The sequence below is a fragment of the Anopheles cruzii genome, chromosome 2 (assembly GCF_943734635.1).
Source record: "Anopheles cruzii chromosome 2, idAnoCruzAS_RS32_06, whole genome shotgun sequence".
NCBI classification, from domain to species: Eukaryota; Metazoa; Arthropoda; class Insecta; order Diptera; family Culicidae; genus Anopheles; species Anopheles cruzii.
In genome coordinates, this window is record NC_069144.1 from 34,906,957 (window position 1) to 34,933,256 (window position 26,300).

The 26,300-nt window shown below is 43.3% G+C and overlaps 4 protein-coding genes across 4 annotated transcripts; 2 read left to right on the top strand and 2 right to left on the bottom strand.

Annotated features, from left to right (window-relative positions):
• Positions 1 to 2,204: 2,204 nt before the first annotated feature.
• Positions 2,205 to 3,038, top strand: LOC128278937 (ficolin-2-like). The gene is given in 3 exon segments (XM_053017660.1): positions 2,205 to 2,345; positions 2,348 to 2,829; positions 2,900 to 3,038. Coding segments are annotated over 3 exon segments (762 nt in total).
• Positions 3,039 to 17,165: 14,127 nt separating this feature from the next.
• LOC128278938 (ficolin-2-like) lies at positions 17,166 to 18,661 on the bottom strand. The gene is made up of 3 exons (XM_053017661.1): positions 18,396 to 18,661; positions 17,368 to 17,919; positions 17,166 to 17,301 (listed from the first exon to the last, which is right to left on the bottom strand). Exons 1-3 carry the CDS (start codon positions 18,659 to 18,661, stop codon positions 17,166 to 17,168), a joined length of 954 nt encoding a protein of 317 aa, XP_052873621.1.
• A 474-nt stretch (positions 18,662 to 19,135) lies between these two features.
• LOC128278139 (ficolin-2-like) lies at positions 19,136 to 20,150 on the bottom strand. Its single transcript, XM_053016807.1, has 2 exons — positions 19,442 to 20,150; positions 19,136 to 19,371 (listed from the first exon to the last, which is right to left on the bottom strand). Exons 1-2 carry the CDS (start codon positions 20,071 to 20,073, stop codon positions 19,233 to 19,235), a joined length of 771 nt encoding a protein of 256 aa, XP_052872767.1. The 5' UTR covers positions 20,074 to 20,150; the 3' UTR covers positions 19,136 to 19,232.
• A 2,417-nt stretch (positions 20,151 to 22,567) lies between these two features.
• Positions 22,568 to 23,802, top strand: LOC128269270 (60S ribosomal protein L15). Its single transcript, XM_053006683.1, has 3 exons — positions 22,568 to 22,586; positions 22,850 to 23,183; positions 23,399 to 23,802. The coding sequence occupies exons 2-3, from the start codon at positions 22,875 to 22,877 to the stop codon at positions 23,705 to 23,707; spliced, it is 618 nt and encodes a 205-aa protein (XP_052862643.1). The 5' UTR covers positions 22,568 to 22,586; positions 22,850 to 22,874; the 3' UTR covers positions 23,708 to 23,802.
• The last annotated feature ends 2,498 nt before the right edge of the window (positions 23,803 to 26,300 follow it).

Below are 26,300 nucleotides of genomic sequence, written 5' to 3' on the forward strand. Positions count from 1 at the left end.
CAATGGCGCTAAAATTCTGACCATAATTCACTGTTTTCTTCACAGTTCCTTGAAGGAATTTATATTCAGCAGTAGTTTCGTTTTATTGCCTTCTGCGTTGGTTGCAGAGAAGGAACAGCAAACAACGCAACGCTAGAAGCCCATTCCGAAGCCCTATTGGTTTCGGGTCTGCCAGCCAGACTGTATGTGTTATTTTTCTATGGCTTCAGTTTTCGGTTTGTATATTAGAAACAACGATCCTATCAAAGGGGGACGAAAGGGTTCTAACTACCCGATGATCAATTGGTGGTCTTTCGCCCCCTGGCGGAGCACACATTCCACGCATCAATCAACCGTAATATGCGCCACATTCGAAGAATACAATTTCGCGTCAGAGGAACGTCAAACAAACTGCCACTTTGGCTGGCCTCGGTTTTGCAAGTAACTACCACACACACTCTCTAACTGCATGATCTATCACATTTTTGCACCAGCAACACCAGATGATTTGGGACCCTTTTTTCCGGTGGCAAATAAAATCTTAAACAGATCGATCAAAAATGGTGAGTTTGCCAACGTCACAGAGCCCGTCGTCAAAAGCTAGTATTGGAAAGCGGCCTTTGCCGGAACTCGTCATCGATCAATTTTGTGTTCATTTTTGCGAAACTCTCTTCAGGACTTCTCCGTGGCCGACGGAGCTGTTTGCAGATCTGTCTTCGTTTACTGCAGGTATCTAAAACCAGGGGGTTCACTTGGCAAAACATGTGCTCCGTTAGCATCTAGCTGTTGATCGACTCTCAAACTAGCTTATGTATGATATCACCGGTTTTTACAAAATACAAAGATCATACTAACTGTCATTAACAACCAGTAAGACGCATCAGGCTTCGGGGATATCGTCACAGCACTGAAGCTGCGTTCCGCTGGGTGGAATCATTTGAAACACATTCATCACTCTCTAATGATCATGACAAGGTGCAATTAGCATTGCGGGCACATAAATGATGTAATCTCATTCAAATATTTGTACACGTTTATGAATTTAAGAATTCATTTAACAGTGGTTGCGGTTTGCAACCGGCCGGTCGGCTGGCTCTTAATCTATTGATTTTCTATCTTTCAACAACGCCACAGCAAGCCGGTGCTTGTATCTGGGACCGCCGTCCGCCGTCGTTGCCATTTCGCTGCAGAATCGCTGCAGTCGACGTTGCTTAATTGCGTGGTGCATAATCGATCGTCCAGTCGGTAGACGGGAAAATTTATTCACATCGTTCGACACGTTCAACCACCATGAACAAAATTTCAATTCCTTTCCACTCATTCCGTATGTGCATGGTTAAGCAGGCATAACATATAGCAGAAACCGGTCGCTAATGTTTGCTTTTCTAATTGATTAAATGCGGTTTAATGTGAAGCAACCCGTGGCAAACGGAAGAAACTTTACATGCTCCAACAGTAAGTATGTTCTGTGTCACGGGTAACGAAGCATGGCGAAAAGTTTGTAACCGTGACAGTAAACGCTCTCTTCAGTTTGGTAGTAAATACTGGTAGCTTGAAATGACTCAATGCAGTCGTACTTCATCACCTTTGGTTCATTATCTGACAATGTCAATCGAAATCCTTTCACAATTCTTCTCGGTGAAGTGTTTTTCATCAGTTTTACTGTTTTCAAACTAATCATTTCCCCTAATCCTTTCCTCCCCTAATGTTCTATGCACGAATCGTAACTATCAGCAATACAAAAATACTTTTTTTTTAAATCGGCGTATCCGTACTAGACGATGAAGTAAATAAGGCTTGACTGTAAAAAACGAAACAACAACCACTTTTTGATGTGGCTTAGAACTGGTCGTTACAGTTTCTACATGTGAAAAATGAATACAAAGACTAGTAGTGGTCGATATTCACGTGTGTTAATGGGTATAAAAACATTTTACTAAAGCACCGTACGGTTAGTACGTAAGTGTTCATTTGAGAGAATCGTAGCCATCATGTCCATGATTGCAGTTTTACTTTTTATTGTGTTTTACAATAACGTGGCAATTTTTTGTGTGGAATGGCAACAAAGTGAAACAAAGTCTAGTGTTCCAGTTGATACCGTTGATCCTTTGACGAAATCGTTGCAAAATTTATCACGCCATGCGCAGTTGAATGGCAAGAAAATTGATCAAATAAGTTCCGAAAACAAAATAATGGGACAAAATTTATGTAGACTACATCACGATATGAAACAAATAATAGGAGGGCAGCAATTGTTGATATCAGAAGCCAAACGTGTGCTGGACTGTCTTACGAGCAACATCAGCAGAACCAGCTATGAGTCATGCCGCCAAGTACCGTCGAATGTCTCTGGAATTATCGAATCGAACCGGAGAAACACTTTAAGAAGCCGATGACAGTGCTTTGCGATCAAGAATATGATTCCGGAGGGTGGATTGTGATCCAACATCGCTTCGATGGCTCAACGAACTTCTATCGCAACTGGAAGGAGTACAAAAATGGGTTCGGTCAACTTGAGGGCGAGTTTTGGTTGGGTCTTGATCGCATCCATCAGCTGACGACATCGAAGCCCCACGAACTGGTGATATTGCTCGAAGACTTTGATGGCAATAAGACATACGCAAAGTACAATCGCTTTGAGATTGGCGGCGAAAGCGAACTATACGCGTTAAAAACAATTACTGGATTCTCTGGAACTGCCGGAGATTCGATGTTTAGTTTCGCCGGTGAATCGTTGCCTAGTGCCGCTGGAATGAAATTTTCTACTCTTGACTCGGACAACGACATTTGGCCGAAGAGTTGTGCTGTGACGTACACCGGAGCTTGGTGGTATTCGAATTGCCATAAAGCGTGTGTATATTACGGATCTTATATGATATCCCAAAATGTGGTCATAAATTTTCAATATTTTTTCTTCCAGCAACCTCAATGGACGATACTTACGAGGACACACAAAAATCTACGCTGCCGGGATGATGTGGCATACGTTCCGAGGATATTATTATTCTCTAAAATCTTCGAAAATGATGATAAGACCAGTGGCTCAACGGAAGGTGTAGAAATCGTTCGTGGGCTTAACTCCTTCTCATGTTCGACTCCAAATCAATAAGAAATCCGAAACCACTCAAATAAACAGACTTTAAAGTATTCCGGTTTTTTTGCAGCGTGCTTTGCTTGAGTTATGAGCAACAAGCACAATGAATGAGATAGAGAAAAAATAACGTTTAATTCGTGTGCGATTTATATTATTTTGTACAATTAACATCAAATATAAGTACGATCCGCTAAGACTATAGAAACTTCAATTTTTTTATTAGCTTAACCATTATTTTATTAGCATGCTTTTTGTAGGATAGAAGAAGATATTCATGCTGGTATTCATATTAATACTTCAAAAGGAGGCACTGATTTAAGCAATTAAGTGTGAAAATCTAATGGCATCATATGGCATGTATCGTTAGGATTTAAACGATAGCAATGGGTTAGAAAAATGAGGACATGATAAGTAAATCAACAGTTAATTATCGTAAATTAACAGCGAATGTTACAAGTTATATTGAAAAAATATCTTTTGCAATGCTTGAGCAGCTGTACTCGAGAAAATGGCGTGAAGAAAATTGCGCGCTTTTTGTTACTTCTTTTTCCACGGCATCTGGAATGGTCATTTTACGTCATTTCTTGGAAACATTTCTTGTTGCCTCTCCAACCGACAGCATAGGGTCTAGCAAACTAGCTGAAGAAAGCTGAAACAGCGCGATTGCCGTGCCGCTTCATAAATAAACTGCGCTTGTCGGTGGGATATAGAAATGAAAAATAAGCTTTTATTTTTGCCACTCCAACATTCGCGCTCCAGCCTCGCGGTAAGCATAAAGGGTACGGTGCGGCGAAAGGTCAGGTCGGGAAGGAGACACCAAAAATCCCAACAGCAATTGCAACGCTAAAGTTTTGCCTCGCGAAACTTTGGCGTGCAAATGTAAACGGAAGTGACAGTGCGGAGCCGGCCGGGCGCGGTGCCAAGTGTCCGCGGGTTGGGTCAACATTTCGTTTTTGGCCTCTATTATTAGCATTGAGCATAAATTTGCCGCTATCATTATGCAGTCACGCCGGATTGTTTTGCTACTTCTCGTACCGTTTACACCCTCAGTGCGCTGGTGGGGGTCCGGCCATGGCGTCACGGCCGGCAGTCCCTACATCTTACCTAAGCGGTTGTTTCAAAGGCGGCGACGGTTCCAAAAGGCTCTCGAAAGACCGTTCCAAGGAGCAAGTGTTTTACATAATGAGTGCCCAACATGTTTGCACAAGAAAATTTCATATTTTTCAAAGCCCCCGAGTGGTCCGAGACATTGTGAACAGACGAAAATCTTTCAACGTTGCCCAATACTGTAATTTACGACTCGGTGTCACCGGGAAGGAAATTCTGCACACTAAACTATTACGACCCACAGGTGCGTTTACCTTTTCTGTTTTTTTTTTGTCACATTCGCCCTGCAAAACAACGTGGCTCACCATGCATCACCTTAGTTTTGCTTCGGCTTAGAACGTTTTTTCAGCAACTTAGCACCAAACTCTTCCAATTATCGCATTTCCGAGCGAACGGAAAAGGCCTTCGGGTTTTTACTTTCGGCCTCGGACAGAAAATATGATGATCCATTGCATCATTACACGACAGACGGTGCCCGAAGCGGGTTAAGAGTTCTTATCGAGGCAGTAGCTCTAGTTAAGAACTACCCTGTACAAGTTTTCTAATATATTGCATAATTTGACAGTAACCACTAGTGTGTTGGCGCACTCTTTTGGCTAAATTCTTGAACGTAATTGTTGAAATTCCTTGCTGATCTTCGAAGAGATCTTTACTTGCTAGTATCAACTATGGAAGCTTATCTTTACTTAGAAACGTGATAATTCGAAAGCAAGAACTTATATGCCACGGATTTGCTCGTTTATTAGCATAGCCTCTAAAATAGATCATCTTAACTTACACTAAACATGTCGAAGCTTGAATTCTTAAACCATTATTTATTAAGCTAATTTAGGACAAAAACATTACTTTTATAAGCAATGGGGCTAACTTGACTATTGCTAATCATATCTGCTAATAATAGCGTAAACAAGAATGATGTACCAGAATTCTTCTATTGTACATCAGCGTAGCGAACTGCTCTAATGTACAATCACCACCCAGTCGCCATAATTGGCTGGCCTTCCTCCTTAGTTCCGAAAGAGCAACAAGTCGATAACTACCATAAAAATGTACGCCATACCTTCCACAGCAGGTTTATTTTGGCCGAGGTCCAAGAATTTCGGCCGCATGGTTCTTAGGTCAGCCCGAAACGGCAGTGATGCTGATGGCCGGAAAATCGTTTTCACATTCCCCATCACTTGCTAGCACCTAATTTTAAAAGGATTCTAACAAAATAGCCGCAAGTATCATTAATGTAGTACGTAATGAACGCTGCGTAGACAAGCATCGTAAAGCGCATAAAAAATTTAGTATTTTAGCGTCGTGACGTAAAATTTTAAATTTGTTTATGTGTTAATAAATTTATATTGAATTCAAAATGCATTAAGTACACTATTTAGTGAAACACTAAACACCAGCAAGCACGTCGAACCTTGTGGAGTAAGTAGGCAAATTGAGGTATCTTTTGGTTGTAGCTACTTGAGTATCAGTTTTTGCTGCGAGGCGAAAATAAGGAGAAACTAATTTAACTAAAGTATAAAGCTCAACTGTCACATCCAGTGGACGCCGGTTCAGAGTAGCTGTGACACGATAAATCCCGGAGGACATTCAATTAAGCATGTTTTCTGGCGTGTAATGATTCCGATGTTGCCGGGTCGCTTCTCGGCCCGGTTAAAGACTGTTTGTGAAGTGTTTACGACCATGTTGGACTTCAGCGAAGTGGACAACAAAAGTTCAACTTTAAACTGTGAAGAAATAAAAGAACCTTTCGGTTGTACAATATTTCAGCATGTTTTGGTTACAGAAAAATCAACCTGAAAAGAATTGTGACATGGAAAAATGCTTCAGTTTTTCAGCTGGTCAGTTGCAGTCGTAAGGAGTTGCACAGTTTAGTTTGCATAAGTCCTGTTACTTTTTGTGAACTTAGTACGGCTAGTGCTCAAGATTCATTTTCACTTGAACATTTTTCATTGTGCAGTTCCAATGTTATGTTTGGAGAAATGGTCTACGTCAAAATCACCCCCTTAGGCTTATGTTTTTTTATAATCCACTTCCTGTTAGATGATATGCCTGTACGATTACTGGCTCGCTTCCGTGCTGTATCAGTTCGGCCAACTGTGCGGAATAACGTACCGTAGTAGCCTGCACAGGAAAAGCAATATAAGATGCTATGTTGTTGTCTTACGAGATTCCACTGCATAATGGAGAAAATATGAGAGGTTTGCAAAGTGAGTTGCAAGCATTATGCGCACCAACGTGCACCATGCCGCCGTACGTATGCTGCAGTATGCTGTCACTCTCCTGTGATGCTTATGGCACTGACAGGGATTGTTTGCAACTGTCTGCTATGTGATAAGAAAATGGTCCACGAGAATGGGGATTATATGTGAATACGAAATTGATGTAACATTCTACCGACATGCTGCAGAATGAGAAAACAATTAGGAAAATAGTTTGAAGTGGATCTATGATCAACGGTTTTCTTTAACCAACGTTGTTATGAGTTTGTTCGCTTTCACCTTTTGTTGATTTCAAAAGGTACACCTTTACCTTTTGTGGTTTTTTTTTATCTTAGAAGAACGGACCGTGCCGTATTTATACCTTTTGTGGTTGTAGTAACCGGATAAATCAATCAAATCAACCTCTACCGTCGAACATATAATGCTTCATAGATTTGCAAATGTTGTGGACGAACCTTTCTTTCAGTTCTTTGTATTTTATTCAAGCTGATCAGAGTGCAAGACCATGAATTCATTCATGCTTAACGGATAATTTTTATTTTAAGACCGTTTGTTTAGGTTATTCTTAGCTTATTCGTTAGCAACATGGACATTTTATTCATAGCAATCCCTAGAAACAAACGTCACGCTCAACTCACCGCTATCCTAAAGTGAATGAATAAAAAAAACCATTGCCACCGTGCTAACGAATTTATGGGAAAATTGAATTGACCTTCGTCAGTATTGTAATAAACAAACCTCGATAACGATTACAATGTTTCAAGTTAATGCGATATTAACGCAAATTAATCGCCAATCAACAGTCCATCAAAAACCAAATTCAATTCGTGATGGTCGTTTTTCTAGTGGGTCTCAAATCAGGACTGTCTGACCTAATCAAAATCTAATTTGGAGATACGCGATTGAGGCCATTTCGGGGCAACCTTACGGAAAAGGAAGCTGCCCACATCTTAACGCTAGCCAGAGCAGTTTCCGGGCTTTTTCTCATCTCATAGTCTCGTCTCTTCGCATTCTCCTGTTAGAAATTTAGGACAGATGTCAGTGGGTCTGACGAGTATCTGATTGGTAGCAGCTGTTGCTACTGTTATCATTCAGGGCTGTCATGTATGGTAATGGATAAAAATCCCAGGCTAGCAGACCACCTCTGTTTTCAAGTTCTGCTCTTTGGTGGAACAAACATAATCGAATCAAGCACCACCAAGCACGGTTCTACAATGAAAATGATGGATCTGAAACAAATCTTACCGTGAACGGTGAAGGAACGAACCCCTTCATTGAAGGTTGCTATTACTTTCCTGCGTATTCGAATGCAGTCCTGAATGTCAAAAACGAAAAACGACTGAGTGTTAGACCGCAATCATGTCAACCAATGTCAGTATACTAGTTTGAAAGCTAGCTTAACTGTAACAAAGTTATTCAGAGCTAGCCGAACTTTACCGAGATGTTTTAGTGTTCGACCAAACTCATTTTGTTCAATTAGTTTTTTTTTATCTGACCACATCGTATAAGAGAGTGAATGGTTTGATTGCTTTTCAATAATAAATTCAATGTACTCTATTTTTAAAACCTTTTTGAATAATTGAAATTTGTTAATTATTCACTGGCAAGCAAAGCCACATCGAAAAATTTTAAATCATGTGATTCATAAACGATAATTCTAATTCCTACAAATCATCATTTTTTGCATTCCAGCTCCGTTCCAAAATGTACTGATGTCGGTAGACGACATGCGAAACTAAATCCGCGCCGCAGTTCCGATAAACGAGGCCATGCACAGCGGCGGTGTGGTGGTAGATCCTCTGTCCGCCCATGTGGGGTGCCGGAACTGGACTTCCTGATTCAATTTTCTTGTTTGCATTGGTTTGCTGCTCGAAAACGTATGTGCATACATTTGCGAGAGGAGTGAGTATATCATCGTTTTTTGGTTTGATCGTTCTCTCGGGAGTCATCTGTTTGCATATTCTCCTCGCTCGTTCAAGGAGCTCACACACGATCGTCACTAGTTCGTTCTATTGGTCTTGAAATTCAAACAGCAGCTCCATCGAACATGTTGACACAAGAAATTGAAAATTTTCTCGATGGATTCGAACAGGAGCCGTAATCGGTTACCCCAAAATACTTAAACAAATGTAGCACAAATGCCAATGGCTGTATAAATGACTTTTGAAAAAGTATAGAAATAAAAATTTTGCTGCTCCTATCTAATTTAACAAATATTTCCATAAATTCCACAGACTCATCGCTTTCCAAAAGTTCTTTTATCATTTCCTATAATATTCTTTCAACCGAGCAAGCTCAGACGTTCTTTCACTTCATGAGTTCAATGTTTAAAAGTGTACGTCATCTAATATAATATTTTAAAAAGTTATAAAGTAACTAGCTGATCCCGGCGCGCGTTGCCACGCCTCATTTCATCCTCATTTCTCGATTATCCGACGTTTCAACGGACTTCCTGGTGACGTATCCGATCAGCTTCCCTTTGCATTTCCCGTTACTTCTACTTTTCAGAAGATCGGGCTTTCCGGTGACGTATTTGTTCAGGTTCCCTTTCCGCCTTCCGTTACTCTGTTTCAAATGGTAGGGCTTCCCGGTGATGTATCCGATTGGCTTTCCTTCCCGCTTCCCGTTGGATACATGGCAAAACTTGCACCAGCTAAATTTGACTCAAATTGTTTGAACACTTTTCGAATTTTGCTGCAATTTACCCTAATTTTGTATGGGAGCCACCCTTTGTAAAGTGGCGAAGGTTTTCAAAAATTAACCAGAACATTTCCTCTTCCCAAAAACTCCCACCTGCAGAATTTGGTTCGATTTGTTCGAAAATAACCCGAATTATGCTGAATTTTATGTTATGTTTGTATGGGAGCCCCTCTCCCGGGAGGTGTGGAATGTATTTTTTCTATTATATGATACTAATTGAAATCTAGAAGGCTGTAGCAGTACGTTGCTATCTCTCTCTTTCTTTCTCTCTCTTTCTCTCTCTCTCCCTCTATCTATTTATCTATCTCTCTCTCTCTCTTTCTCTCTCTTTCTCTCTCTCTCTCTTTCTTTCTCTCTTTCTTTCTCTCCCCCCTTCTCTCTATCCACCCCTCTCTCTTTCTTTCGCTCTTTCTTTCTCTCCCGCCCTCTCTCCCCCTCTCTCTCTCTATCTCTCTTTCCCTCTCTATCACTCTCTTCCTCTCTTTCTCGCCTTCTTCAAAAATTAAACGCAAACTACGCATTCCCCCCAACATCACACTACTTCAAGATGGATGGAATGAGGGGTGGTGATGGGTGGAAAAAGGAAGGAAAAGGCTTTTAAGCAAAACCAATCGATTTACAGACCACCAAAATCTAAGAAACGATACCCATATTGCCCTAGGACGTATTTTAAGGATTGGGGTTGTATGGGGACCCCCCCTTCCCCTCGTCCTGCAAGGACCAAATTTTGTCACATGGTTTCTCAGGTGACCAGCAATCATTGTGCAAGTTTTGATGAAATTCGATTCATAACTTGTGGAGTAATTGATGTTTTTAACAGTTAGTTGTATGGGAGGGCAAAGAAAGAGGGGGGTGAGGGGGTTCTAACCATGATAACGACACTCCCCGGCCCCTAAAACCCCTGTATACCAAATTTGGAGTCAATCGGTCCAGTAGTTTCGGAGTTCACTTGAGACATACAGACACAACTTGATTTTTATATATATAGATATTGCACAAAACTTATCTATTGGCAGATTAATAAGTGGCTTAAAGCCAAAACAGGTTTATTAAAAACGGATACGTCTATTCTTCAAGCATAAAAAATATAAGATAAGATTCTTTTCCTTCTCATCAAACTTTGTTTAATGATATTTTTTACATTTATAAGCGTATCGCTAACAAAAAACGAATCTCCACTTGATAAATATTCCATATCGTTATTTGAGTGCTTGCGGTAACTTTACGTAGCGAAATAGAATAGCTTTTACAAGTTATCTTTATTTTACTGCACTCGAAATTGCACTCGATGGTACAGACCGCCATGGTAAAGCTTGCGAATCTAAGAACAATCACTAACTTCTTTACAGGGTTGCTGATAGTTTTAATACGAATATTAAAACTATCAGCAACCCTGTAAAGAAGTTATTTTTCACTGCGGTCGTCATGTTATCGGTCGGTGGTTGTTCTTAGTTTTGTTATCTGTTAGCTAAGTATACTCTTGAAAACGATCTGAGACTCAATTCTCTAAGCTATATCAAAATCGTTCATAAAAACTGTATATTGTTTATGTATGGCCATTGAACGCAAAGACAAAACAAGCTTTTTGAACATTCCCGCTTTACAGGGTGAGTCAAAAAAACTGCAACAAAGTAAAACGCCATATTTTTTTCATTTTTGATTCAATTTTATTGAATGAAAGCAAAAAATGTCTGAAATTTCATAAAATTTTAGAACAAATTAGGTTTGTTCGAATTGGCCACCTTTGGCACGAATTATGGCCTTCAAACGGCCAATGAAACCGTTACACGCTACCCGCAAGTGGCTCTGCAGTATTCTGTCCCATTCTCGGCGAAGCGTTTGCTTGAGGTGATCGAAATTTTGTTATTTTTTAGTTCAAACCTTGCTTTCTAAAATACCCCAGGCACAATAGTCCAACGGATTGGCATCCGGAGATTTTGGTACCCATTGTGCGGTGGAAATTAAGCGAGGAACCTCATTTTTTAACCATTCTTGGGTGGCGCGTGCTGAGTGCGATGGTGCTGAGTCCTGTTGGAATGTCCAAGGTCTGCGACCGAAATGTTTGCGTGTCCTAGGCTCCAATACACTCTTCAGAATATTTTGCGATAATATTCGGCATTTATTTTGACGCCACGGTCGAATAATACGAGCGGATAGCGACCATCGGCTGTTATGGCAGCCCACACCCCCACCATGGCCGGCGCTTGAGTTCTGGTGGCCAACCGAAGGTGTAAATTTTCAGCTGACCTCTCTGGCAAGTAAACACGATCTTTTTATTTGTTTACAAACTGCTGGATAACATTTCATTTCATTTCGTTTATTAAATTGGTCGCCGGTGGCTTAACAAATTCAAGCTTACATACTAAGTTCTTAAATACTAGGGGCGTTGGAGGCGCGAAGGCGGGAGCGGAAGGAGGACACGGGGAGGTGGAAGTCGAACCGGTGGCTTGCGGCATTGAAGGAACCGATCGCCCGCAGGAATGGCTCGTCTGATCCGAAGCGAGATTGGCGGGGGGGAATGAGGAATGGGGGTCTGTCGCGGAGGCGGCGAGAGGGGGCATAGAAAGGGAGTGAGGAAAGTAGGGAGGGAGCATCCATATTATGAAGCAGAAGGTTTGCGATAAAGAGGGATTGGGCAAGAGAGTGGCGGGACGCTATTGTAGGTAGCCCCAACATGCGACAGCGAGTGCCGTAAGGGGGCAAGGTGGAAGCAGAGGTACCCAGGAGCCTGCGAATGGCCAGCCTGGTAAACCGCCGTTGTACCTTCTCAAGCCTGTCCATGGAGGAGGGCGACGAGGGGGACCAGACAACACAGGCATACTCGAGGATAGGGCGGACCCAGCAGCAGAAAAGAGCCCTCAGGCACCAAGGATCGCGAATGTCAGGGGATATGCGAGAGATGAAGCCGAGGGTCTTATTGGCCTTAGCCACAGTGGCCTCGATCTGTGGCGTAAACGTTAATGCGTAATCGAGGCATACGCCGAGGTCCTTCACCGCGGATACTCGAGGGAGGGGAGAGTTAAGGAGGGAATAATTCCAGGATAAAGGCGAACTCAGGCGAGAGAAGGAGATGACACAGCACTTACTAGGAGACAGGCAAAGGCCATTGGACGAGCACCATGTTGCAAAATCATCAATCGCTCTTTGGAGGGAACGAGCGTCGGCAGGACTGGCAATCGGGAGGAAGAACTTTACATCGTCGGCATACATAAGGTAGCCTTCGGTAGGGAGTACAGCGGAACAGTCGTTTATGAACAAAGAGAAAAGGAGGGGGCTCAGGACGCTGCCTTGAGGTACCCCAGAGGGGATAGAAGACGAAAGAGAAGTGGAGGAAGGGGTCTTGACACAGAAGGAACGCCCGGTTAGAAAGGACTGAAACCAAGATAAGAGGGGATCACACAAACCCATCTGCCGTAGCTTAGCAACCAGCAAACTGTGTGAGATGCAGTCGAACGCGGCACTAAAGTCCGTGTAGACTACATCCACCTGTGAGCCAGAGGCAGCGGCAGGGTAGATGCGTTGCATGAGCGACATGAGGTTGGTCACTGTAGACCGCTTGGGCATAAAGCCATGTTGGTGTACAGAGATGGAAGAAGAAACGAGGGGAAGGAGGTAGGAGTGAACGACTGATTCCAGGATTTTTGATAAGGCACAGAGGAGGGAAATACCACGGTAATTAGAGGCGGTTTGGCGGCCTCCTTTCTTATGGATAGGGACGAGCCAAGCGGACTTCCAGCCCCGCGGGAAGGACCCTTCCCGCAGTGATCTGTTAAAGAGCTGAACTAGGATCGGGGCGAAAGAGTGCATGCATCCCTTAAGCACAGAGGAAGGAATACCGTCGGGACCTGGGGAGTGGGAGAGCTTCAGATTAGAGAGGGCTACCAAGACGCTGTCCTCCGAGACGGGAACTGTGTCGATGGAGAGGGAGTCACGGGGGGTATGAGCTAGTCCGGCCGTGAGGCATATGGAGGAGCTGGCTGGGTCGACAAACAATCCCGAGAAGTGCCTGGCGAAAAGGTCGCACACGCCATCTGGGGAAGTTGCCGTATCGCTACCTAGGGAGAGGGTGGTGGGGAGGTTAGGGGAGCCCCGCCGAGATTTAGCGAAACGCCAGAAGGATCTGGGGTCCACTGACAGCCTGGACTGCAGACGAGATAAATAAGAGAAATAGCGTGTACGATTGTAGACGCGATAAGCCTGAGAGGCGTACTTGAACAGCTGCTTGTGGTATGCAGAGCAATGCCTGCTATAGAGGCGGAGGGCGCGCCTCACGTCCGTCCTTAATGCACGCAGATGCCTGTCCGACCAGGGAGGTTTAGAGGGGGGAAGGAGAGGAGGGCAACAGGAAGAAAGCATAGAACGTAGTGTGGCGGTAAACGTGTCCACGGCATCGTCGACCGAGGCGGCAGTGTCGATGAATGACCAATCGCTGTCCATCACCAGGTGGTTGAGTTTCACGAGGTCGCATCTAGCGAAATTCAGCCTTCGGGCCTCACCTGGAGCAGAGGACCGGTCCGGAGCCATTGGTCCACTAGGCGGTTGCCCAATGGAGAGCGAAAGCGCTGGATGGTAGCCATCCTCGGGGATGAGTAGGACGGCCGCTGCCTGGACGGCCACGCGCTCGGCGAAGTCGTTAGAGTCCGTGAAGATCAGGTCGAGCTGCCGGCCGTACTTGTTTTGGATGCCAGAGATTTGACGTAGACCGTTGACTGCAAGGCCGTCGAGGAAAACGGTTGTCGAGGCTCCGGCACTGGATGGAACATACGATGGTCCGTCCGGTGACCACGAGATGCTTGGAAGGTTGAAGTCGCCGAGTAGCAGCAAGTTGTCGTTCGGCCCCAAGCGCTCAGTGATTCGGCCGACGCACTCAGAGAGCCGCTCAAGAAACGGTCCAGTTGAGCTTCGGTCTGGTGGGATGTAGACGGCCCCGATGAAGATAGAACGCGAACCGATCCAGATGCGCACCCAAACGAGCTCGAGTGACGAGTCGGAGAGGGTCACAGCGGACGAGCGCAAGCGGTCAGCACAAGCTATGAGTGTCCCACCGCCGCGGGAGCGAGTGCTGTTGCTGGCAGTCCGATCGCATCGATAGACCGAGAACGAGTCATCGACCACTAGTGCGGATGGGATGTCTGCGGTGAGCCATGTCTCTGTGAGGACCACGATGTCGTAGCCACCAGAAGGAACGGCTAGGCGGAAGTCAGTTAATTTCGTCCGCAGGCCTCTTACATTCTGGTAATAGGCCACCAGTGACGGCGGTAATAGACCATCAGACCGGGGACGTGCGGTGGTGAATGTGTTGGCAAGAGGATTTAGAGGTGAGCTCCGGACGGATAGTCACTCCTGAGCCGGAGCTGCGGCCGGAGCCGCGGCCGGAGCCGGAGCCGGGGCCGGAGGTGGAGAGGCGGAGTGCCGCGGTCGCGATCTTAATCCCGATGATCTACTCTGGGCATCGTCCACTGCGGTGGAGCCGTGATCACAGAAGTCCCGGAAGGAGAGTCCGACGGGCCAAGTATCCGGAGAAAGAGCCTTCTCACGTAGAGAGAGCGACATCCCTATTTTGTACGAGACAAAGGAGAGAGTGCTCGTGTCCCGGCCCTTTGCCAGCAACCGGATAACAGTGATGGTGTCGCAGCCCAGTTGCTCCTTAGTAAAGGCTTCCACTTCCTCAGTGGTCACCGATGGCGCGATGCGTGTAATATACAGCCAGAATTCCGGTCGCTCGAGCGGTACCGTTAGGAGGGTACGCTTAGTACCTAGCCCGGTACCGGTTAGTAGTGGTGGTGGAGAAGCGGCCGGCGGCAGTGTTCGTGGAGTGCGCGACACGTTGGCAAGTGGTAGAGGAGCGGCTACACTCGGCGCTAGCGGCGGCGGCTTAGGAGACAGGCGAGCTGTCATTCGGCTAGAGGTGCTGGAAGTTGTTTTGGTGGTGTTGGAGGGCGCTCTGACGGTGTCTGCGTACGATACAGGTGTCGACGTGAACGAGGGCGGTGTGAGTGACGCTTCAGGGCACTTCGGTAGTGCAGCCGGAGTCGGTTTCAGAGGGCGTTGAACGGCCTTAGGAGTCCCGTTAGAACTGATGCCAGCCGACAGGCGCTGTGATGTTGACGGCGCTTCGGAGGTCAAGCCATGTTTGTTTCCAGCACAAACGTTGGCCGGAGCAGGCTGAGTCCCAGAAGAGTGATGTGGGACCCTCGTTGTGGCTGGACATGTATGCGAACGTGAGTTGCAGGCTGTGGATGTAGCTGCAATCGTCTCACGCTGGGAACGGCTGCCGTGAGCAAGACGGAGGTCTAGCTCACCCAGCAGGACCCTCAGCTTCTCATCAAGGAGGCGAGAAAACTCACTCGTGGGGGGGCAGGTGACCATCGAAGCGTTGCGTGTGCACTCGTCACAGAACCAGCGAAGGTTTTTAAGGGATAGCAATTGTTTCACGCATCCTTTGCCCAGTTTAAGGCAGTCCGGGTGGAATTGCGCCTTACAGGATCCACCATGGAGCTGGCTGCCACACCCGATCACTTCGCCAACCACTGGGAGGGCACAGATGCCACAAGCCGCCATCACTGTGCTCGCTGAGCTTATTCACCGACGCCGCGGAGGCAAACGCACAAGTTCCTCGAATTGGCAGGCGAGAACGTAAAACAGTAGTGAACCTTAAAAATTCTAGCTTCGCTACAGACTCCGCCGCGGAATTAGCTGTAGCAATGGCACCAGAAAGTAGGAAAACACTGTCGAAAGCGGTAAAGATCTCGGAGCACCGTGGAGACACAACTGAGTCGAGTGAGAGTGAGAGTGATAACGAATGGTTTCTCATCTGAGAAAACCAAATTTGCCAGTTCACCACTTGCGGTCAATCGAAGCAAGTCTTTGGCTCTTTCGAGTGTAACTTTTTTTTTGTGCATCGGTAAGATCTTGCACTTTTTGGAACTTCAATGGCTTTAGTTCAAGCTCATTTTGCAATATTTGCCGAATGGTATACTGCGATATGTTCAGCGCACGAGCCATTTTTCGGCCACTGCGACACGAATTTCGATGAAGTCGCTTCTTCACTTTTCGAACCATTTCTGGTGATGTTGCTGTTTTTTTTCGTCCGCTTCTTTGACGTCAGGCTACGCCACTAGTATCACTGTAACGAGCGATGGTACGAGACACAAAAGATTCATTAACGTTTAAATGCTGGAGGGCTCTAAAGATAGCCACTTGTGGTTTTCCAGCCAAATATAATGAAATCATACTGTTACGGTTGAGTTCCATCACGAATAACTTTTTTTCTGTAAAATTCCCACCAAAATGCTTTTGCACGCTTATAAACAATAAAATGAACTGTCACTGGTATAAATCTGACAGCTGTCGGACGAGAGGTTTAGAAATGACAGCAGTCTGAAGTTTGTTGCAGTTTTTTTGACTCACCCTGTAGTTTATTTATTTAGTATTTCAAGCAATATATGGTTTATTGCGTTTTCATTATTCGTTCCAAGTTGCTCCGAAATAAAGAATGCCAATAAAATACATTCAATATAAATGTAGCAAATACATTTTTTTAAATTCGTTTATAATTTTAAATTATTTTGCTTCATTCATGATAATGCATGTGTTGGATTGACTCAATGGTCTTTTTGTAAAAAAAAATAAAGTAGAATGATTTGGTAACCCGTTATAACGAAAAATGCGTCTATAGTAATCATATCATAATAATTTTATTGTTACGATTATTATTATCTTTAATGGAACAAAGCGATTTTAAACAGCAACTTAAAGTTTCGCAATCAAGTTGATGTTGTTGAGTTAAGTTATTCTGCTACAATGCTGATTCTCGTACGTGTTGTAGCCGCTACCAAAATTAATTCACTCTTCGTTTGAACTCTGTAGTGTACGCTAAACCTGGATGGCGCGTGTGCCAAGCTGTTTAAGGCCAAACTTTCATCATTCTTTCGGCGCGTAACCTACACGCAAGCTTTAAATAAAGAAAACATAATTTCCACAACAACATTTCTTAAAAGGTCAAACATTCATTAGCCAGGGTTCGCTAAGGATAGAAACACGTACCGTTATCCGTCAATATTTTTTCAATCGTTTTTGACGTTCGATCTGATCATCATTTTTGCCGATTTAAGGGCGTAATGATATCCACGAAAAGTTTGCCACACCATTCCCGTAGCGAATTCTTTGGTTTCGCCCTTTAAATACTGTCCATTAAGATTGCTGTGGAGAAAACAAAATACTCTGAGACTGACATCTTCAGGTAGCGGTAGTTGGCAAGAAACTCACCTCTTATGACATTGATTATACCACCAAGCGCCAGTATAATGTAGCGCACAATTTTTCTCCCAAATGTCGTTGTCTGCATCAATAGTGGTAAACTTCATTCCTTTCAACTCACTTAATGAGTCACCAGCTGTCCCAGCATAACCAGCAATTTTGAGTAATTCATACATTTGACTTTCACCGCCGATCTCAAAGAGATCGTACCTTGCATATGTACTATTGCCATCGAAGTCTTCGAGCAATATCACCAGTTCGTGAGGCTTCGATGTCGTCAGCTGATGGATGCGATCAAGGCCCAACCAAAATTCGCCCTCAAGTTGACCGAACCCGTTTTTGTACTCCTTCCAGTCGCGATAGAAGTTTGTTGAGCCATCGAAGCGATGTTGGATCACAATCCACCCACCGGAATCATATTCTTGATCGCACAGCACAGTCATCGGCTCTTTGAATGGTGTCTCTGGTTGAATAATGTACACACCCGATGTTCGAAATGGTAGCGTGGCACAGGTAGTATACTTGATTGCACGTGGAACACTTGACAAAGTTTCATTAACCCCACGCAGTAACATGAAATGTCCGAATTCTCGTCTCGTTACAAGCAGTTGCTGTCCTGCGAGTACTTCTCGCATATCTTGTTGCAATGCGGTTAAATTTTGGGCAATAAACTTTCCATTAAAAGTGAGGTGATTGGTTGTATCACTGTTTTGCTGCACGACCCATGTCATCTTCTCCACAGATTTTGACAGATTTTCTATGGCGCTAGTCAGAGCAATGATCCTATCCTCTAGTTGAAGATCCTTTTCAATCATATGATACTCAAGCGATTGCAACTTTGTTGTAATCATTTCGAATAGAAACCCTTGCTGAGATGCATTCTGTGTCGGCAAATTAGATACACTGGTTCCACATTCATTACCGTAGGTTACGAAGGCAATGATAGCAAACAAGTATTTCATTCTAACGTTCTGATCTCACTAACTGCTTGAAGGTACTGAGTTTCATTAACCCCACGCAGTAACATGAAATGTCCGAATTCTTGTCGCGTTACAAGCATTTGCTGTCCTGCGAGTACTTCTCGCATATCTCGTTGCAGTGCGGTTAAATTTTGGGCAATAAACTTTCCATTAAAAGTGAGGTGATTGGTTGTATCACCGTTTTGCTGCACGACCCATGTCATCTTCTCCACGGATTTTGACAGATTTTCTATGGCGCTGGTCAGAGCAATGATCTTATCCTCTAGTTGAAGATCCTTTTCAATCATATGATACTCAAGCGATTGCAACTTTGTAGTAATCATTTCGAATAGAAACCCTTGCTGAGATGCATTCTCTGTTGGCAAATTAGATACACTGGTTCCACATTCATTACCGTAAGCAACGAAGGCAATGATAGCAAACAAGTATTTCATTCTAACGTTCTGATCTCACTAACTGCTTGAAGGTACTGGTCATGATTTCGGGAACAACGTAATATATGTATACAAAAATAATCTTATCAATTTCTGTGCAAACCCATGCAGAGCACGATTAAAAGCTATTTAGAAGGAAACGAGTACCATATGAATAACGCCATACTTTGGCTGTAGAAGAAAAAAACACTGTCCAAAAAATAAGCGAATCGTAAGAAAGGAGTAGAAGCTGATAAAAGAACCAATTCAGATTTTTTTTTTTTGCGTTTACACTGCATTCCATTAGTCAGTAAGCTAGCATAGTCTTTGCAATCATACTATTGAATGACGTAACCACAAAGCACGAAGAAAAGAAAACAGGAATTATTATGCGATGAATGAAGAATAATCATTTTATTTGTGTTAAAAAATAACTCATAAAACTGGCATAGAACAAAAAAAACTTTAGCACGAAAAACCGTTACACTTTCCGTTGAGCCACTGGTCTTATCATCATTTTCGAAGATTTTAGAGAATAATAATATCCTCGAAGCGAATACCACACCATTCCCGTAGCATATTCTTTTGTTTCCCCCCAAAGATATCGGCCATTGAGGTTGCTGGAAAAATAAAACAGTAAACGTATTCCTTAAATGGCTTAAGATAAAAACATATTCTATTACTATATACCTTCTATGACAAGCCGAATACCACCAAGCCCCATTGTATGTTACAGCACAACTACCCCCCAAAGTATCGTTGTCCGAGTCAAGAGTAGAAAATTTCATTCCAGCAAGATCAATCAAAGAATCTCCGGCAGTTCCAGAGTATCCAGTAATTGTTTTTAATGTGTATAGTTCGCTTTCACCGCCAATCTCAAAGTGGTTGTACTTTGCGTAGGTCTTATTGCCATCGAAGTCTTCGAGCAATATCACCAGTTCGTGGGGCTTGGAGGTCGTTAGCTGATGGATGCGATCAAGGCCCAACCAAAATTCGCCCTCAAGTTGACCGAACCCGTTCTTGTACTCCTTCCAGTTGCGATAGAAGTTTGTTGAGCCATCGAAGCGATGTTGGATCACAATCCACCCTCCGGAATCATATTCTTGATCGCACAGCACTGTCATCGGCTCCTTGAATGGCTTCTCTGGCTGAATCATATGTAGTCCAGTAGCATTACTTGGCGCATATTTGCAGTCGGTATAAACAGGTGTTTTGTTGGGTTTCGATAAATTGGTTACGATAGTAAGCAAGTTGCACGTATTTTCTTTGGATTGTTCCTTCTCTTCAAGTATATTTTGCTGTAGAGATTGCATCTTTGCCATAAGTATCTCAAACAGAAATCCGTTCTGTGACCAATTGGAAGACAGTGAACCAACATCAACCGAGTGAGTAAACACAGGAACAAGCACTAAACTCATTGTAAGAAAAAGTACCGTTTTCGACATGATTATGGTATACAAAGCACTCAACGACTGATCGTATAGTGTGTTTGTCGATAGATTTTATACGCTCACATACATATGAAGCTACTTTACTTTATCACGGCTAAGTCTTTGTGAAAACAAAACTAAGATACTACAGTGCTTCGAAACTAAAAGTCCAATAGTGCCCGCCAAATTGCTTATCGTCATGCCGACGTCTCGCTATCAAAGGTTACTCTCTGCTATTTTGAGCGTTTAAGCAAACGATGATTCGTTTAGCAGCGAAAAAATCTTATGGCAAGAATGTGCAAACAATAATGAAATTTGTCTTTATTACTCGTTTCTGTAAAATATGATTTGCGTTAGTAATGATGCAGAAAATAATTGTACTACATGTAAAACTTGCTTACATTTCTTATACTTGTATTAAGTTCTAGACTACTAATGCATAATAATAAATTTATTTGAAAAATTCTTGGAGACAGATTTCAAATGCTCAAATTAGTCTAGAACTAATGACTATTCAAACATTCATATTGAACCACTAACCGTATGAAGATTATCGAGGATATAAAAAAATAATAATGGTCTCGAAACGTATACACCATTCCTGTAGCATATTCTTTTGTCTCTCTCCCCGTATAATAGAGTTTGTTGCGATTCTCCTTATACGACAACTACGGTTAGATCCTTTAGTCAGCCAACTCGTTATCTCGGCCGTTCTTGCATCGCTGTCGATGCAATCTCGTCATCTCAAACGAAGCCTGCCACGCCCTCTCTGTTCCAAAACGGCCCAGGAAGACTTTGGCGACTGGTTCGTCTTCCGCCATTCTCATGACATGACAAGCCCACCGAAGCCTGGCGAGAATTATACCTTCTACGACAATGAGTCGCCGTACAATGCGTACAGCTCGCTGTTGTAGCGTCTTCTCAACTGCCCCTCTCCACAAACATTGTTCGCTCGGGTGGGGAACGTTGGGATGTAGACTCATCGTTCATATTGGTTTTTGAGTAAAATAAAAGTAGGGATAGAACAGTCTTGTCCTCGTTGCAGACTGATGTTGCCCGTAGCCCGTAGCTCGTTCCTTATGTAGGCCTGAGCTAGAGCTCCACTCGAGAATCACGCATGGCTCGCTCCAGCGGCGCTATCACTTTGTGGAAGCGAAGGGATTAGAGAGCTTGCCATTAACCTTCAGCTAGCTTGCCACTTTGTTTTGGGCGGTATCCCGAAATAAATCATGGTCTCGTACAGTTTACTCTGACTGTGTTATCGTATACTTTCCCCTTCAGAATCTTTCCTGATAGTTGTCAATTATCTCCCAACTGTTTTGTAGCACGTGGCACGGCTCGGTGCGTTCTTATAGATAAAGAACAAATATCTAATGTGCCGTCAAGTGTCATGATTACACTGTTATTAATTTGCCCGTGAACGAAGATATGTTAAATTTTGTTATCGAATGGCAGGTACAAAAAATAAATTAACTATAAATGAATGATGAATGTCGCTTTGTTTGAGTTAATAGATTCCGCTGATACACCATCACGGCACCTATTGCTAGAAAAAGTAAATGAATGGAACATACATGGTCCACATGTGTATGTTCCTTGCCCAGATCGGATTTATTTTATTTTTCTTTTAGCAATCTGTTTATTAGAAAACTATGTGAATGCTTCAGTCTGCGTCACGTCACTGCGCTTCAATGTCACTGAGATTAATGTGAGTTTTAAGATTAATGTGTGTGTTAAGAATACTTTTTCAATTTAATTGGTTATTTTTTTAATATTCCGCATTCAACTGCTTACTGCTGCTGCTGAGTTAAACTTTAATTATACAAGTGTTATCAAACTAATAAAAACTTTATTCAGGATGTTTTTCTAAATTCACGATTACGATTTTTACGACTTTTTTATGAATTAAAACCCAATCTTAGATATGCAATATAATCTTAACATTTTTACCAGGCAAACGATTCGGAATAATCTCACTTTCAATGTTGATGTTTTCGCTTTCCGCAGAACAATAACAACTGATGTTTAGGGACTACTCGTAGTTTTATGAGTTTAATCACAAAATCTTACTCAACAAGAGGTGCATCGTCTCCCCAAAAAGAATTAAAAAGCTACAATGCGTGAATATGTGAATATGCAATAATTCTTCTTCTTATCCGGCTACAACCGCTGAGCGGTGACGGAAAGTAATGGTAAGTTAAAATAACGAAAGCAATAATTTAAATTTGAACATTATACCAGCTGGCCCAAGTTGTCGTTTTCGTTATACCAGTTGACTGAACTCTTGCATCTAGCATTATAAACGCTGTCAAAACTGGTACTGGTTTGACAACGCAGCAGCACAGAAAGCACGCCCGTTTCCTGTCAGTGAGTGAAGGTTCTTTTTCAGCACATTTGTCCACGAGGTAAGTCGCATCATAAAATATCTCAGATTAATTTGCGAAAAGACGGCGTTGAAAATGGTGTAATAGCACTGTTCTATCTCTCAACGACAACCGATACGGTCAATGATTCCTTTTCATAATATGTGGTTTCTTTTTCAGGTTAGTATTTACGATTTATACAGCACACAGCCGGCTATGTACCGCTACCACGTTCCGCCAGCGGAGCCCAGTGGATTAGACCGATGATGTGACTTCTGATCAAAAATGTTTGATTTCGTTGCTAGGGTCTATCCTCAAACGTAAGCAATCATGGGCGCGTACAGATACGTACAGGAACTGTACCGTAAGAAGCAGAGCGATGTGATGCGCTACTTGCTGCGTATCCGCGTTTGGCAGTATCGCCAAATGACCAGGTTCCACCGTGCGCCGCGTCCATCGCGACCGGACAAGGCACGCCGCCTGGGATACAAGGCTAAGCAAGGCTTTGCCATCTTCCGCATCCGTGTTCGTCGCGGTGGCCGCAAGCGCCCTGTACCCAAGGGTTGCACGTATGGCAAACCGAAAAGCCACGGTGTCAACCAGCTCAAGCCGTACAGATGTCTCCAGTCCGTGGCAGAGGTGAGTGAAGTGTTAGAAGGTATCATCCGAAAGAGGCATTCATTGATATTTTTAAATGATGATATTTTTCACGATTCACACGATGATCGCATCACGCGCATCAAATGACTCGTTACTTCCTTGGATGTCTGAAACCAATTTCTAACCTCTTAAAGCGCTTGTCCGTTGCCCAGTTCAACTACTAACATTGCCTACTTTCTTTTATACCTCTTAAGGAGCGTGTTGGTCGCCGCGTCGGTGGGCTTCGCGTACTGAACTCATACTGGGTTGCCCAGGATGCCGCTCACAAGTACTACGAGGTCATCATGGTCGACACGGCCCATAAAGCAATCCGCCGCGATCCTAAGGTTAACTGGATTTGCAAGGCAGTACACAAGCACCGTGAGCTTCGTGGTCTTACGTCGGCTGGAAAGAGTTCGCGTGGTTTGGGCAAGGGCTACCGCTATGCCCAAACCATCGGTGGATCACGTCGCGCTTGCTGGCGTCGTCGCAACCGCCTTCAGCTTCGTCGTTATCGTCGTTAAGTGAAACGGCTATCCTTTGTATGGCTGCTTTAGAGATGCTCTACTGCCTCTGTATTGTAACACGACCATACAATAAATACTTTGGTAAAACACAAATCGCTCCGGTTCAATAACAAAACGAAAGAATAGAATTTTAGCGGCCATTTTCTATAAAATTGTAGGTACACAATCCAAGTTATTATTAAGCTCTGTAGATACCGAAAATGTGTACCAAGAGATAGAGAGCATAACCATCTTCATCGGTCTTCATCTTATACCACTTTGCTACTAAACGGCTCGTATACGAACTGTCTGAAGTTCTACATTTCAAGTAGTTTTTATTCATAAATATCCAAATTTTACAATTTGTTGCATTGTTATTGGAAATCATGTTATTTAAATATCTTTGTACTCAGAGTTCATGACATAGTGAACACTTTCGTGTTAACCTGCACCATGTGTAACTCATTCCCCTTAGGGCTGAACTATCCCTTTGATGAACATTTAGGATACACCAACCCCACAAAATTATACCGTTAGCAATAGTGCGCATGGTCTGTGGATGCTGCTCCAGCCTGGGGAAGTGTATAGTAAACGACACACGATTCAGCAAATCGGGTAACATCGGAAGAAAATTGCAACGAAATTGTACGATGCTATCTTGGCCCAAAATAGGTGCCAGATAGACAAAATGCTAAAAGCTATCGGTTTAAGAGTTTAGTCGTGTCTCGTCCTGGATGTGTGACAAATGTGCAAACATTTCGTTTGCGATCCGACTCTTCCGCGCTCGCTTGTTTAACTAAAGAATCGGGTTTGCTTTTGTAATTTGTAGTAAGCTTTCTGCGATTTAGTCCAACGTAATATTTTATGATGTAGAAAATTTATTTCGTAATACCAGTACAGCGTCGTAACTGCGGTGGAATGAATGAGATGTTTTTTACCGATTGGTTTTACTTGTTATCTTTCATTTGACATGTCCGAGGTCCAATAACTCTACATCTTCGCGTCATAAAACTCACATGCAAGTGTAACAAAGATTTGGACATGCTTACCCAGCTCAGCTAGTAAACGAATACTGAAGAGCCGGTGAATAGATTTGAATAATTTTATCATGCTGGGATCATCAGGATTCTGAAACACAATTAGGTAGTCTAGGTAGCAATTCAATTATAGTTACCTATTTCGAGCAAGCGTTTCAAGTCTAGTAGCAGAAAACCAGCAATTCTTCCAGAACCAGAAACCAAAACCACAATATTCTTCTCGTGACTTTTGTAAAGTCGTATATTCTTCTTGTGACTTATCTATTCAAACAAAACAATAAGTATAGAGCTTAAGCTGTTTGTTTGCACACGCCTAGGTAATGTACCTTGCCGATTCGTTTTAATTATAGTGCATGGTTAGAAGAAATGTGTAATACACTAATCGAGTAGAATTGAGATTTCAGCAGAAACGAGAAACCCAACTTGTTCGCAATCAGCAAACCCGTCGACGACAGAACTACTGCTGACCCGGTAGAAATAACAGGTGCAAAGTGAAACGTGCATTTTCAAGGCTCGTTTACTTCTAATGAAACCTCACCTGCTACAGCGGTAATGTGCATAATCCGGATGAGCTGGTGGTGATAGCAGGAAACAATACCCAACAGTACCGCCCCTCGTGTTGAGAATTACACGTGTGTTTTTGCTCTCTCTCTCTCGCTCTCATCACCGCACTTTCTCTTTGCCTTCTCTTTCGCTTTTGAAATCTAACGATTTTATTGCCGTCTAGTAGCCGATGCAGTTTTCGTTTCCCTCGACCACTAGATTCAACACGAAAAATACCAAGGTCTGGAACCGGAGGAAGTTAAAGGATCCTCCAATGTTGTCTGTGCTGTGTAAAACGAAATAATTTAATTAAAGTCAAATCGCTGCACTTTAATTAAATGCAAACAAGGCTGTGATTGCGTCGCAGATACCATCGATGCAGCAGCGTCCAGAGAGATCAACGATATGGAGAAATCCTTGCCAGGATCCGGAGCAAAATGTCGAAATGGAACGTCTCGCTGTGGCCAACGGCGGCATAATGTCAAATTATGTATTATCCAGCATTTTGCTAGCAGAAACACGATGGGGAATATTTCTGGCTAAAGCCCATCACGCCACGTTTTTCCAATTTATAGTGCAGATCTAAACTTTTTTATTGTTTTTCAACGGCTAGCATACGGAAAATGCAACAACAGTCTGCAAACGAGTATGAAAGAAGTAAAGTCTTATGCCTAATACGCCAACTCATTGAACTGTAATGACCGCGAGAAGTAAAATATTCCCAGATGGTGTCGAAGAAAAATCGTTTTTCGATGGCTGGCGGTGACGTTGATGAGGATAAAATCATTTCTCCTGCTGCCGAGTGTTGTTCATGAAAAACCGTAAGCACCGCACGGCATATTCCTACTCCCTAAAATAGTCAAGATTTTGGCCTATCCGTGGCCTGACGAAAACAAATGAGACAACTAATGTGCTATCATTAATCATTACAAACCGGTCAATTATGCTTCGTGTGATGATTGTGAACGTTGGCCAGGATCAATAAACATAAATAGGGTGTCGAAAGCCGCCGCGCGCAAAGTTTATTGATA